Below are 15,963 nucleotides of genomic sequence, written 5' to 3'. Positions count from 1 at the left end.
GGTCGAATCAAAGTTGTGATGAATCAGCATATAGGAAGGAGACTGAAAATCTGGCTGAGTGGTGCCACAGCAAGTTTTTTAAGATTGTCTTAGCCAGGGGTGATAGTGTGGATAAGCTCCCACTATCTATTAATTGTTCCCAATGATGTGCACCTCAAATAGCCTCTGACAACCAAGTCCAACTTCTGGCCTTCACTTAAGGCTTAGCTACGAAACCCAGCGGAACCATTTCTACTGATAGGAGACGGAGCAAATGTGGGTTTCTGGTGCCCTAAACCAGTCACTTTGGGCAGCTGGGGCTCGACAGCTGTGGTTGGCAGCTCATTGGGAAGACGGAAAACTCTGATCTCAAACCTCTGTGGTTTTGCGACTGTACTCAGTCATGAGGAAGGCTTTGGGGGTAAACACTGAGGAAAAATCCAGAGCTGGAATCCCTAAGGCAGTCCTATGTTGAGTTCAACGATGACTGTCAACTCCTGTGATGCTGCGACTGCCAAACTGCATTGGTCTCTGCCGTTCCTTTAGGTTCATCAGCTGCGTGGAGAGAAGAAGCCTGCTACATGGGCAACATCTTGCTCTCCATATTGTACTGCCCTGGTTTTCTTGAGTACTGACTGCATATCATGTAAACAGTTGGCACGCAACATCCATGGATGGGACAACCCTGATAAATGGAGGACCTCAAGAACAGATGTCACAAAAACAACCTCTTACTCAATGTCAGCAAGCTGATTATTGACTTCAAGAGGAGGAAACTGGAGGTCCATAAGCCAGTCCTCATCAGTGATCAGATGTGGAGATGGTTAAATTCCTCGATGTTATCATTTCATAAGATCTGTCCTGGGCCCAGCACATAAGTGCAATTATGAAGAAAATATGGCAGTGTCTCTAGTACCTTAGGGGTTTGCGAATATTTGGCATGATATTTAAAACTTTGGCAAACTTCTGCAGATGTGTGGTGAAGAGTATATTGACTGGCTGCATCACTACCTGGTATGAAAACACCAATGCCGCTGATTGGTAAATCCTACAAAAAGTAGTGGACATGGCTCAGTCCATAATGGGTAAAGCCCTCCCCATCACTGAGCACATCTACATGGAGCGTGGTTGCAGGAAAGCAGCACCCATCATCAGGTACGCCCACCACCTTGGGAATGGTCTCTTCTCACTGCTGATATCAAGAAAAAGGTACAGGAGTCTTAGGACTCACACCACCAGGTTCACGAACAGTTATTACCCTTCAATCAACAGGCTATTGAAACAGAGGGGGCAACTTCACTGATCCCATCACTGAACTGCTCCCACAACCACTGGACTTACAGTTAAGGACTCTTCACCTCATGTTTTTGATATTTTTTGCTTGCTTGCTTGCTGGCTTGCTTATTGATTGATTGATTCATTCATTAAAATGATTTTTTTTTCTTAGCTCAAGCTGGTAAAACCTGAGATACAGGCATAGCCAAGCACACTCATTTCTCAATTGCTAGGAATTTTCAGACTATTCTAATGATGTTTAGTATTGTGGCTTCCTGGAGATTTGCATAGATATTGCCTGTAGCCCTAACTGTTTAATGCTATTGTGTAATGACTTTGGGATGATACCAGTGGTCAATATTACTGTCCGGACCATGTACCACAGTCTTTCAATTTATTATTATTACTATTATTATTTTCTTTTTTTTGTACTTGCACGGTTTGTTTTCTTTTGTACACGGGTTGCCCTGTTGGTGGGGTCTTTTATTGAATCTATCACATTTATTGGATTTATTGAGTATGCCCACAAGAAAATGAATCTCAGGGTTGTACAAGGTGATGTATATGTACTTTGATACCGAATTTACTTTGAACTTTGAACTGCTGGGCCTTTTTTAACATTATTCATTTCCATTCCAGGAAGAAATAAATGGCAGCTCTGTGCGAAGGTTGATTGTTTGTTTGCATTCGGTTCCAAGTTGATTTTACAGACATGAGAGAAGAAATGACAACTGGATGCGAATTGTCCAGAATGAGTAAAGGCCCATAATTAGCTACTTCCTTTAAACCGGACCACATTATACTTCCCATATGATCTTTTACGTCCACTATGGGTTAGCACAAATCTAAGCAGAGATTCAAACCAAAGGTGTGAGCCTGAATGTATATAGAAGTTTTAAGTGAGAGGAATTTGACTGCACAGGTTATTGTATATTAAAAATATAGACTGACAACAATTCGAGATTATTTTTGAAGTGAAACCAGAACTAAACTAGTGACTGAGGAGGCTTCAGTACCCTCATTTAAAATGCTGCTATTCAAGTCACAATGTAACAGACAGCACTCAGTAAACACACTCCTTACACATATGCTTTGACACAAGCTCGAACGTTGCCTTGACATTCTGCCATTGTTGTGCTGAGTGTGTGTACTTCGATGTCTTCCCTGGTATATTCTCATAATGGGTTTTAAGCCAAGAGCTCATGTTGGCTTTATGGTGCCTTTCCTGCCATACACAGTGGAATACTCCATTTCTTTTGTAATGGGGATGTGTAAACGTGTATATATTGTTTGTCTGCTGTATTTAAGGTATGCACTTCTGTTTATTTTGCAACATGATTGTAACTTCATTGTGCAATGCATCATTTTTGGATTCATGAGCAGGCTTAAGTTCACTCTGTGGGTAATTAAACCTGGTATACCCTGGTGCCTTTCGGGTAAATGGAGCTCGTCAGCCTGGAAAGGCAGTCTGTCTAAGAGAGGGAAAACTCTGATTTCAAATCTCTGCTGCCTTGTGGCCTTACCCACTCATGGGAAAGGCTTCGGGAGTAAACCCTGAGGACAAATCCGGAGCTGGAATCCCTAAGGCAGTCCGACGCTGCCTTCAACCTCGTTCTGGCAACTCCTGCGACGACACTGGTGCCAAGCTGTATCGGCCCTTGCCCTTCCCTTGGACAACATTGGTGGCGTGGAGAGGGGAGACTTGCTGCATGGACAACAGCCGGTCTCCCATACAACCTTGCCCAGGCCTATGTCCTGGAGAAGACTTTCCAGGCACAGATTCATGGTCTCACGAGACCAATGGATGTCATACATACCCTGGTGCCTAATAAATGGGCCTTTTGGCTCTCAGTGGAAGAGAGAAGAGATAGGGGCTGCCGGGAGTTCACACTGGACTAAAATAGCATGGAGTTATTATCATGTTTTCTGGTAGATATCATTTTGTAAATATTGGCAGTTTTCTTCTTGCTATCTTTGCTAATTTTTGTAAGTTTGATTTTTGATGCATTAAACTGCTACACGACTCCAGTCATCTTTCCTTTGGTTATAACCCACATACTTAACACACAATTACCATTACTTTTGGAATAATTAGGCATAACTGTTCTCCTTGTGCTAGTTCTCAGCACTTCTCAGACTGCAGGAATCCTCCTGCATACTCTGCCAGTTTTGAGCTGGGATTGTGCATGTGTGATTAAAAGATCAGAGAAATTGACAATAGACAACATTGTTCCTTTGTTTAAGAAGCAGAATTGGGATAAAACAGGAAATTATTGGCTAGAAAGCCTTACATCAATGGTAGGAAAATTATTGAAGATGATTCCTATGTATAGGATTTACTCACATTTGGAAAAGAACAGTTTTATTAGCGATCATCAGTTTGGAGCAGGAAATGTCTTGACTTTTTTTTAGGAGGTGATGAAGATGATTAATGAGGTTAAGGCAGTTATCTCCATGTACTTCAGTAAAACTTTAAACAAGATCATTCATGGTAGGCTGATTCAGAAGATTAAAGCACTTGCAATCCACACATATGATGCACCATCAATAACTCTCCGAGACGTGAGGCGAGATATTGGCTTTTATTGACTGGAAGAAAGAACAAGCAGCAATTGACCACCATACTACATCCTGGAGACTGAGGGCCGGGCTCAGGCCTCAATCGCCTTTATACCGGGGTCTGTGAGAGGAGCCACAGGAGCAGTCAGCAGGGGGAGCGTGTCCAGTCAGGTATATGTAGTTCACCACAACATACGAGGTGGATTGGCTTCAGAATTGGCTTGCCCATAGAAGATTGAGGGTAATCGTAGAGGGATGTTGTCCTTAATGGAGGTATGTGACCATTGTGTGCTGCAAGATCAGTGCTGGGACCTCTGCTGTTTATATTTAAATAAAATCAATGAAAATGGAGGAAGGCTGATTAGTAGCTCAGTCCACACTCTCTTCTCACTGCCTCTCATCATCTAGAAGGTCCAAGAGCCTCAGGACTCACACCACCAGGTTCAAGAACAGCCACTACCCCTCAACCATCAGGCTCTTGAACAAAAGGGTATAACTACACTCACTTGCCCATCATCAAAATGTTCCTAGAACCAATGATCTCACTTTAAGGATTCTCTATTTCATGTTCTCATTATTTATTGCTAGTTATTTATATTTGCATTTGCACAGTTTGTTGTGTTTTGCACTCTGGCTGATCTCTCATTGATCCTGTTATTGTCACTATGCCATAGATTTGCTGAGTATGCCTCCAGGAAAATGAATCTCAGGGTTGTATATGGTGACATTTATGCATTTGGTAATAAAATTTAAACAAGTTTGTGGACAATACAAAAACTGGCAAAGCTATAGAGAATAAAAAAGACTGTTCCTCAGATACAGTGGGCTATAAGTATGTTGGAGACAGCGAGAGGGAAATGGATGAAAGAGTTTAAACCAGACAAGTGTGAAGCGTTAAGGCTGATTTATACTTGTGCGTCACATCTACGCCGTAGGTACCGCGTACCCTATGCCGTAGGGTGATGTGCATGTCCCCAAAAAAGTAACTCATGCGTCACAGCGACGCAGACTGCAACAACTGTGATTAGTCCACTTGGTAGCATCACATTTCCTCCTACGCATTTGCGGTTGCTTCTTCTCTGCCGTGTCTGTACACCGATGCGAGATAGATGAACCAAATCGTCAAATCTACCTGCTGACGTGCGAAAATGTTTGAAATGCATTTCCTCGTCCATGTCTCTCACGAAGAAACTCAAAACAGAGGCATGGAAACCCCATCGCCAACTAGCGTTTTGGCGCTACGCATTCTTGCTACGGCGTAGAGCCCACGCAGAAGTGAAAATCGGGGCTAAGGCGTAGGCTATGGCATAGCCTCCACACACAAGTATCAATCAGCCTTTAGACTTTGGGGAATGAAATGGAAGGGACGAGTATAAACTAAATGGCAGGACCATCAGGAGCACAGATGTTCAATGGTTCAATTTAATATCAGAGAGTGTATACGGTAACCTGAAATTCTTACTCTTCACAGACATCCATAAAACAGAAGGAAAACCCCCGGGAGTGAATGACAGAAAAACATTAAAACCCCAAAGCCCCCCTCTCCCTCCTCCCATGCATAAGCAGCAACAAAGCATCAACCCTGCCCCCACACTTACCTCAGCCCCCACCACCCGCCGTGCAAGTAACAGCAGAGGCCCCCGAGAGACCATGATCTAAGGTCCATAAATAAACACTGTTCATCCCAACACTTCAACATGCCACAAGCTCTCTCTCTCACTAACAAAAGAGAGAGGTGTCACTCCTGCCACAGGGAGAGGGGAGGCCAGAGGGACCTTGGATAGCCAATCCAGAGTTCCCTGAAAATGGCAATGCAAATAGAGTACAGGCTGGTAAAGAGGGTGTACAGATGCAAGGCTTCACCGGTTAAGGCTTTGACGAGAAAAGTCAGGAAGTCATGTTGCAGCTGTATAAAGATTTGGTTCGGCCATATTCAGAGCTCTGCGAGCAGTTCCGGCCACTGCATTACAACGAGATAATAAAGAAGAAATTCACCAGGCTGTTGACTGGATTAGAGAGCATTGGCTATAAAGAGAAGCTGGACAAACATGGATTCTCTTCTCTGAAGTATCAGAGGCAGGGAGATGACCTTGGATAGAAGCATATAAAACTTATGAGAGCTATAGACAGGGTAGATAGTCAGCACCTTTTCTTCCAGGGTGGAAATATTGAATGCACGAGTGGATAGATTTAATGTGAGAGTGGCTCCCAGCCTTTTTTATGCTGTGGACCAATACCATTAAGCAAGGGGTCTGTGGACCCCAGGTTGGGAACCCCTGATTTCCGGTATGTTCTTCCCATGAACATATGGGTCTCCTCTGGACGTTCTGGTTTCCTCCCACTATCCAAAGTCCTACCAGTTGGTAGATTACTTAGTCATTGTAAATTGTCCCATGAATAGGCTAGGATTACATTGGGGGGTTGCTGAGTGGTGTGGTTTAACGGGCCTATTCCGTGCTGTATCTCAATAATTGAACAAAAGTAAAAATAATTAGAATTAGAGGGGGAAGTTTAAAGGAGATGTTCAGGGTACGTTCTCTATGCAGTGACTGACAGGTGCTTGGGACATGTTGCCGGGGGTGCTGGTGGAAACAATCGCAATAATGACATTTAGAGTTGCATATGGACATGCAAGGAATGGGAGGATATGATACACGTGCAGGCAGATGGGATTAGTTTGGGACAGCACAGTAGCGTAGTGGTCAGCACAACATTTACTGTACCAGCAAACCGGGTTAATTTCCTGCCACTACCTGTTAGGAGTTTATGTGTCCTCCTCGTGACCGTGTGGGTTTCCTCCGGGTTCTCCGGTTTCCTCCCACAGTCCAAAGTCGTACTGGTTGATAGATTAATTGGTTATTCTAACTGCTCCCATGATTAGGCTAGGAATAAATAGGGGGATTGGTGGGTGGTGCAGTTTGAAGAGCCAGAATGGCCTATTCTGCACTGTATCTCAATAAATAAATTGGCATCATGGTCAGTCAGTACAGAAGATGTGGGCAAAGGGCCTGGTCTTGCGCTGCACTATTCTACCTCTCCTAAATAAAGTACAAATAGTGGCTGGTAGTTTTCCTGAAATTTCCTTTCTAAAGAGAAAATATTATTGATGGTATTTTAAAAACTGTGTAATCAAGGTGCAATTGGCTAGTATAAATCTAGAAATAAGTGGCTCCTGGTATCATAGTCACCCTTTGTATTGTATTCCCTTCTCAGTAAATAATAGTAACTACATTCACAATTTTCCATCAGCTCAATCTACAAGTGTAAACACTGCACACAAAATGCTGGAGGAACTCACCAGGTCGGGCAGCATCCTTGGAAAAAAATACAGTCGATGTTTCGGGCCGAGACCCTCAGGCAAGATCTGAAAATCTGTTGTTTTTTAAGTACCAACTATTGAACGATTTAAACTAGGTATGATCTTCATTCTAATTTACAGTGTTTGAGTCTGAAACCTGATCTTCTGCCCTTCCGTTTTGAAAATTCACTCTGAAGATGTCCCTACTGTGACATACAAAAATATACTGATGATGATTGGTTATTCCTAAGACAAGAAGATCCACAATTAAATTTTATTTTCTTCAACTGAGTTTCAAATACACTATTCAGCCAAATAGGAACATTTTAATCAAACGTGAGTAGCAAATGTCATGAGCTATTAGGATATCATCAAGTGAGAGTGTTTATGCACACCAAGACAACTAAAGATCATTCAGTCTTTAGCTCCACCTCAAGAGTCAGTTATATTGTAAAAGAACTGAATCGTCAAACACATCGGGCTTTCCTGTTGCTAAGCTATAGGGCAGAGTGGGAAAATTAATTCCATAAGCTCTGTCTTTGGCAAATTGTATTGTAGGTTGAATTCTTTTCCTCCAAGAGGACTGCAAGCGTGTCATGGTTTGGACTCTTGCCTCAGTGACCAGGAGATCTATGTGGGCTGGAGTCAGGGCTTTTTGCTTTGGCTCTTGGTATGGTCACCCATGCCAAACAGGTCAAAGGGTAGAGGTCAAACTAAGAGTGGTCCACTGGTCTTCTAGGTTCAGGGATTCAGCTCAGGGCTAAAAACCCTGACTGGTAAAACAAAATTGTTATCGAAATAGCAATGAAGAATCTTTCTACATCTGAGTGCAACGGTGTTTCTGTGTCTCCATCTGGGACTTGCATGAGTGACAGGAGTGAAAACTGAGAGGAAGCTACTGACATGATGAAGGAAGTCCTGAAAGTGCCAAAGATGGAGGACCTTCATTGGTGCCTTAAATGCCAGTGGCATAACAGGCACCAAGTGAATACCCAGCAAGTACCAATTTACTTCAGCATCTACAGTTTTAACTGATTCACCATCCGCAATCTTTGAAGAGCTGAGTTTCAAAGTTTCACTGACCATTGTCTGAAAAGTAGTCTCTAATTTCACCTTAATCATCAAAGTCTAATTTTAAAGCTATGGCATTCCCTGGATAGAGGAGATCATTCTTAGTTTTTATCAATCCTTTAGCAGATTAAACATCTCAAGTAAATTATCTTTCAACCCTGTAAAACAGGAAGAAATTTAAACCATAAAGTATACCACTAAGCTGACATTATTTAAATATACTGTGTTATTAACTGCACTTTTTTTTTGGAGAAACAGCAACATTTATTGATGTAAGTTGCTGAAGTTGTGTTCCTTCTAAACTTCAGATAAATTCACTTGACATTGATTTTGCTTGCTGGGAAAAAGACTGCCTGCTGTGAAATTTGCCCTGCCTCTCTCCAGCTGATCAGTTGATCGTATCCTCAGTGATTGCTCTGACTTTACAAATGAAGGTATATTTAATGGCATTGGGACTAGTCTGTTCCAAAATCTAGACTAGAAATATCAATAGCAAATTGCAGCATACTGGATCTTCTCATAATCTATACTACAATAAGTAGCTGCATATGTTGTACAAACTCATTCATTAGAATCTTTGCTGGATAATATCAATGAAGTCCTTCTCTGTTTCTCTTACAAGTTATTTTTAGATTGATCTGATACAATCAAAATGAAGCAATATTATTAATGTAAACACTGGCTGCATTTAAAATAATCAACCAAGGTGGGAAACGGCTGTGCTGGCTCAGATTCACCTCTTGCTTAATAAAAGGGTTTGATTCTAGAATATTATCATTCTTAACCGAAAATAATCAGATGCTGGGGGAGCAAGATCAGAGGGAAAAAAAAACAAAGAAGATAATTGAATAAAGATTGACAGGACGAGGAAGCAGTAATTTTAAATAAAATTAGAAGAAGAAAGGAAATCTTCATATAGGTATATTGAGAGAATGAAAGAGATATTGTAGATAAAGGGTGCAAAAGTACTTAAGAAGGGGATGAGACAGGACAACAAAGCATGAATCCAAAGCAACATACACAAATGCTGGAGGAACTCAGCAGGGCAGGTAGCATCTATGGAAATGAATAGATAGTCAACGTTTCAGGCCAAGATCCTTCTTCAGGACTGGGAAGGAAAGGGGAAGATGCCAGAATAAAAAGGTTGGGGGGAGGGAATAGAGGCTAGCTGGAAGGTGATAGATGAAGCCAGGTGGGTGGAGAAGAGGGAATCTGATAGGAAAGGAGTGTGGACAATTGAAGAAATAAGTCCAAAGGAACATACAGTAAATCCAACTCAATGGGCAGAGTGGTACAGATGTTAGTGCTACTCCCTCACAGTTCCAGCAACCTACGGTCAATCTGGATATTCAGTGCTGTCTGTAAGGAGTTCGCTTGTTCTTCCTGTGACCATATGAACTGCCTTTTGGGTGTTCCTGCTGCATACTGGCTAGTAGGTTAATTGGCTATTGTAAATTAAGATTAGTACAAACAGATTGCAGGAAATTCTAAGGGAATCTGAAGGGAAGTTACAGTGGGGGGGGGGGGAAGGGGATTGATGAGATTTTGCCTCAACTTGACAGGCAGAATGCCCTACCTTTATGTCATACATAAATATGAAAATGGAATGCCAACTCAAAGATATACATCCTGGAATCCCAATGGATTTTAGAGGAATATTAACAGAGATTCTCACCGCAACCTTTCCTACTTTTCTGAATATTAGAATTGAACTCAAAGCTAAAAGCATATGTTACGCAATAATAAAACATGTGAGAAACTACATGAAAACCAAAAGTCTGCCTAACATCAGGAGCGGATTAAACTTCCGAAGGTCATTTTATGGCCAAAAAAAAAATTTCAGTTGACTAACTGTTGCCAGCTAACATACTTATGAAAATCAAATCATGCCAAATAAATTCCATGAAGAAGTATCGATAAAGGAGTACATTTTTTTTCCAGGAGGCATTTGATAAGATGTTATTTAGGAAATTTGCTGATATTATTAGCATGTGCAAGAAATTAAAGGTAGGGCAGTCAGTCTTTGAAGGATTCCAGATGCCTGAAGTGTAACCCTGACAAGGGCTGTGAAAAAAACAGGAAGGGTTAAAACAGATTGTTGAGCAGGTTAAGTATGTTATTAAAGTGAAGCCTTGTGTCTCAAAATCTTGCAGCTGAAGAGAGATGCAAGTCACCACATCTACAGGTAAACATCTTTCTTTAAATTTATGTGGGGTAGGAATGCAGTCCTGCAGTCTCTTCACAAAAGCTGCTTATCTCCTGACCCATGATCTGAAGACCTTCCACAAATGACAGTCTACCTTGACACCTGCGATCACTTCAAGGACACTCCTATGATCTCCAGCCTCCTCTTTCCTTCCTTCACTCCTATTCAGTGACCAATTATGGTCTTTGTGACTGGAACGTCCCACTCAAAAGCTTGTCAGCCTTTCAATTCAGCCGACCACGTGCTTCAAACCAGAGAATACAAAAAAAAAATCAACTGAGATCCTGAAGTTACATTGATCAGTACTCCTTTCTCCATATCGTAGAGTTTCTGACAATACTTTGGGCAGCACAGGAGTGGAGTGGTTAGTGCATCTTTTTACAGTGCCAGCTGATCACCATTCGGGGTTCAATTCCTGCTGCTATCCGTAAGGGGTTTGTGCATTCACCCTATGACCAGTTGGGTTCCCTCAGGGTGCTCCAGCTTCCTGCCAGGTTCCAAAGGTGTATGGTTCGAGTTAGTAAGTTGTGGGTGTGCTGTCTTGGTGCCAGAAACAAGGCAACGTTTGTGGGGCTGCACTGCATAATCTTCACTGATTTAGTTTGATGCAAAACAACTGATATCACTGCACGTTGCAATGTATAGGTGACAAAGCCTATCACTTAAAAAAAGAGTATCTGCCCAATCTCGTTTGTGTCAGCCAGCTCAAACTAAGGGGATATAAACACCGTGCGCTCCATTCAGAGACAGGATACTTCTCTGTAAATATGCATATAAAAATGAAAACTTGAGTTTAAGGGGTACAATAGCAAAATGTAGAGATGATGGTTAGCTGAGGATTTCATTGTTTTAAAAAGCTCCTAGTTTTATACAAAAACCAGGAGAGGTCTCTATTTCCTGAGGAGATTGAGGCCCTTTAACATCTGCCGGACGATGCTGAGGATGTTCTACGAGTCTGTGGTGGCTAGTGCTATCATGATTGCTGTTGTGTGCTGGGGTAGCAGGCTGAGAGTGGCAGACACCAATAGAATCAACAAACTCATTCACAAGGCCAGTGATGTTGTGGGGGTGGAACTGGACTCTCTGACGGTGGTGTCTCAAAAGAGGATACTGTCCAAGTTGCATGCCATCCTGGACAATGACTCCCATCCACTCCATAATGTACTGGTTAGGCACAGGAGTACATTCAGCCAGAGACTCATTCCACCAAGATGCAACACTGAGCGTCATAGGAAGTCATTCCTACCTGGGGTCATCAAACTTTACAACTCCTCCCTCGGAGTGTCAGACACTCTGAGCCAATAGGCTGGAACTGGACTTATTTCCACTTGACATAATTTACTTATTATCATTTAATTATTTCTGGTTTTATTTTGTTATATTTCTACTCTATTCTTGGTTGGTGCAACTGTACTGAAACCAATTTCCCTCGGGATTAATAAAGTATGTCTGTCTGTCTGTCTGAATAAGCAGTGTTCAGGTGAACAAAATCAATGCTCTCCACGGTTTAGGCTCCTTACTGGAGGTGAATTCTTAACCTATACAAAGAGAGCACTGAAATAATACCAGGAATGAAAGGCTTCACTTGTTAGAAGACATAATGGAAAGTGAACTCTTTTTGTTTAAAAAGGGTCAAGGTAAAATTAATACACAGTTTTGTGCAAAAGTCTTACAGTGTATATATCTAGGGTGCCTAGGAGTTTTCCACAGTACTATAGTAATTTAATGCATTGCACTGTACGGCTGCCACAAAAACAAACACGTTTCATAACATATGTGAGTGATGATAAATCTGATTCTGATATGTGTCTGAGAGTGGATAGGGGGCAGGGAGAGGGGAATCATAGTTGGGGAAAGGGGAAGGGAGTGGACAGCACCAGAGAAACGTTCTGTATTGTCAATAAACCAATTGTTTGGCATCAAATTACCTTTGCTGGTGTCTCAGGGTTGGGTGTGCCTGCGCCCGTGCCAACCCCACACCCCGACAGTTGTCTCGCGCCCTTCCTGCAGTGTTCCACCCTTGCCATTCCTCACATCTTTTGTTTCCACCAGATTTACAAACTCACTCTCCACTCCACGTTGACAAATACAGTACTGTGCAGAAGTCTTAGGCACTCTAGCTATATACTGTATATGCACCTATGACATGTACACAGTATTGGAGATGTTCAAATTCGATGAGTAGATTTGATAGTAGACATTGGCAACAGTTGCCTTCATTGATCAGTGAATTGGCGCCTGGAGATCATAGGGAAAAAAATCCATCCTTGGATTGGTATAACTCAACAATCAACATAATTTTATTTCCTCTGATACATTCTCTCTGAAATTTTGTTCCATTGAAATAGCAATACTGATCAAAAACTTAAATTTAAGATCGACAACAAACAAAACAGAAGAGCTTAGGATTTTTTTTTTCCCCCAACAAAGTGGGTTGTAGAAGCATAAGGCTTTACCAGAAACAAATGTGCAGGAAAAATCTAGAATCAGGCATGAAGAAATATTTTTTAAACAGAAATTAAAAGGTAACAATGGAAGACAGAGGAATGAGATTCAGAGCATTTTCATTGAGTGGACACACACATATGCGTTAAATGATAACTTGTGCTGAAAATATCCTGTGATTCATGGTACACAACGTCCTCTTTGAACAGACACATTCAGCATTCTGATCAATCATTCCATCCTCCTATTCGGTCTTCTCTATTGTTTTTGAGTTTGCGTGGATTTTTTTTTAAATCCTGTGAATTGTTCTCCAGTGACAGGCTTAGAGTGACTTTCTGGCTGAGATGTAACAGCTTGGCACACTGTTTTCCAGGAACACAATTGCACAGGTACATTGATCTACACATTGTCCTGCATTTTAACGGCCCTTTCATTACTTTTGCCATTACATGGCCCATGATATATTCGCTGTGTGTTCTTTGGCTTTCATTCGAAGCACAGCAATGCTTGAGGAGCGTCGTTCACACTCTGGCCTTGGCTCAAAGGCGTGTCCATCAGAAGAGCACGACAGCACAGAGTCATTGAAGAGATTGTTGAGAGCGACTTGACTGAACTGGTTTTGATGATTCGATATGCCCATGTAAGCACTGGCGTTCCTATGGGAGTGAGGGTATGGGGACATACAAGGAGATGATTCACGTGGTAACACACAGGATGAAACCGCTGAGTTGGTAGGGCTGTTCCCTGCCCATAAATTACTTTGCAGCTGAAAAACAAACATACGAGTGCATCATTGTATCCATTTTCTAATCAGAGTTATGGTTCCACGTCTACTGGTTATCCAGTAAATTCAAACCACTACCTTCTTCACTGCTATAACATTTTATAGTACAGCAAGTCATTTTATCTTATATACTGAATGGGACTGTTAGGGCATATTCTGGAGTTATGGCATGCAGCAAATAATAATTTCAACAACAGCCAGTCTTCAGACCTGAACACAGGTTGTAGATTGAAATTAAAATGCGGCACTGAACAATGGTCTTCCTAGAGCTGCATTTTGGGGTTGATTGCAAACAAAGAAACACACCATTTGACCTCCAATGCCTTCATATGCACGAATGCAGCCCAGAACCAGTGGGGATTAACATTAATGTTGGGTGTCTGGAGTGTGGGTGTGAAGGCGATGTGTGAAAACTGTATGTAATTCAAAGGAAGCATTGTAGATACATTGTAACTATAGAATTGTCCTGCTGTTACCTTTGAACATTAACATATTAAAATGACAGGTAATTTTGTGTCAGGCAAGCTTCTTCCAAGAGTGTCTCAAATATGATGCCTGCTGGTCACCTTGCTGAATAAAGGCTTCTATATCCACTAAATTCAGTTTCTCTACAGTAACTTTGTTCGCAGACACAACAGGCACAAAAAGCATTCAAAAAAATTTCTCCTCTGCTTTTGAAAATAATGCTTAGTAAAGAATGCATAAGGAAGAAGTATTTAGAGTTATGCTTTCACCAGGGGAAATGTATCAGACAGAAATCCCATGCTCTCTTCACTTCCATAAATAACTGTTTATAAAGGCAGATCCTTGTTGGAACAAAAAATGAATTAAAAATCATATTTTATGTTTAAATGTCTTAACTATTCTGATAGGGTATTCTTTTGCAAGGTCCTAGTAACCAAAACTAAAGTGCCCTGAAAGGAAATCTGTTTTTAAGCCAATTGCTCTCACTGGATGATCTATGTTATGTAAGTGAGTATTTTCAATCAATTCCAATTGGCCTGAGATCATGTAACATTCTGCAGGGTTTTAAAGCTGCCGAGGCAATTTGATGGATCTTCTTAATAAAGTGTCTGAATCCTGGAATCTACATCGGTATTGGGCCCATTAGAAGAATGTTGAACTGCCAACATATCTTAGTGCTGAACCCATTCAAGATCACGGTAATGTGAATTTTCACCATTTAAATTCAATAAATAATGTAAGTGTATTTAAAATAAAAAACATAAATTTTATTTTATTTTAAAATTTAAAATTAAATATTTAAAATTTAATTTGAAGCTTAATCTATTTAGGGATAATCAAGGTGTTATGTTTGTAACTTTGAAACATTCGACTAACTCAAAGGAAGATACAGGGGTCCGAAGTATCCCTTTGTATACTTTTGAGTATACTTTTGTATACTTTTGAGTACTTTTTATAGTAAACTTTTGAGTTTACTATAAATAAGGCACGCACTTATCACATGGTAGCGTGATGAGGTATGCATTCAATGTATTTTTACATATAAACCATAATTTAATTATTTAAACAAGAAAGCTTAATCAACCTATAGACATACATACAAGATTACTCAAATATTATTTAAATATTAAATACACAATACTAGCTATTAGGAGACTGAAGGAATAAAAGGAAAGAAGTATTGGTAAAGCTCTTTTTGCAGTGAATCAAGAGCTAACAATGTAAAAGAAAATAAATAAAAGGGCTGAAAGACTGACAACCTCAGAGCTGCTTTTCAAAAGCAGCAATTACTCTGCAAATGTTACTCTGCAAAAAGGAAGATATTTTAAAGGGAGAATTTCGCCTGAATCAAGACTTCCTGGGTTGCGGCAGTCACTGCCAAAATGGACCTCAGCTAGGGTATGGTGTCAGGACATGCCATTAGATTAATCATTCCCATTACTAGGTACATAGATGGGAAAGGGATGGAGTGCTATGGTCCAAGTACAGATTAATAGTTCTGCATGGACGAGAGGAGTCATAGGGCCTGTTTCTGTACTGTAGTGCTCTAAGACTGTAAGATCAGAGGAGCCGAGAGAGGGAAAATTGCTTCCTTAACGGATGTAAGACCTATTGAAATTTCAGGGCATGACTACTTCCACTAATTCCTGCTCAGGTATTTGCAGAAGCTTTAAGACTTTATTAAGTAGTAAGAAATGGTTTGAAAGTGAATAGTTTAAAAGAAACAAGTACCACTTGCACGGGGATTAGTTATCAGACAAAACTGAAGTAGAAACTTTCAAGGAACAGCAAATGATCAGTAAGTCAAAGGAGAGAAAAGAAAGTTCAGTAACTTCATAAAAAAAGGTAAATATTGCTGAAGCTATAATAGTGGAAAGAAAT

At 40.9% G+C, this 15,963-nt stretch overlaps 1 protein-coding gene across 3 annotated transcripts in view; it reads right to left on the bottom strand.

The window, feature by feature from the left end:
* Window positions 1–15,963, bottom strand: part of alx1 (ALX homeobox 1) — an 84,430-nt gene that overhangs the window by 31,812 nt on the left and 36,655 nt on the right. The window contains exon 4 of one of the 3 annotated variants that reach the window (XM_073059637.1): window positions 12,667–13,599. The exons of 1 other annotated variant lie outside the window; for it this stretch is intronic. In XM_073059637.1, the coding sequence (XP_072915738.1) occupies window positions 13,279–13,599 (321 nt within the window). In that variant the 3' untranslated portion in view covers window positions 12,667–13,278. Of the gene's footprint in view, window positions 1–12,666; window positions 13,600–15,963 lie in introns of those variants that run through there. One more of the 3 variants, XM_073059639.1, reaches the window with a different exon arrangement.

The sequence above is a fragment of the Hemitrygon akajei genome, chromosome 10 (assembly GCF_048418815.1).
Source record: "Hemitrygon akajei chromosome 10, sHemAka1.3, whole genome shotgun sequence".
NCBI lineage: Eukaryota > Metazoa > Chordata > Chondrichthyes > Myliobatiformes > Dasyatidae > Hemitrygon > Hemitrygon akajei.
This window is presented reverse-complemented; position numbering and strand designations above follow the sequence as displayed.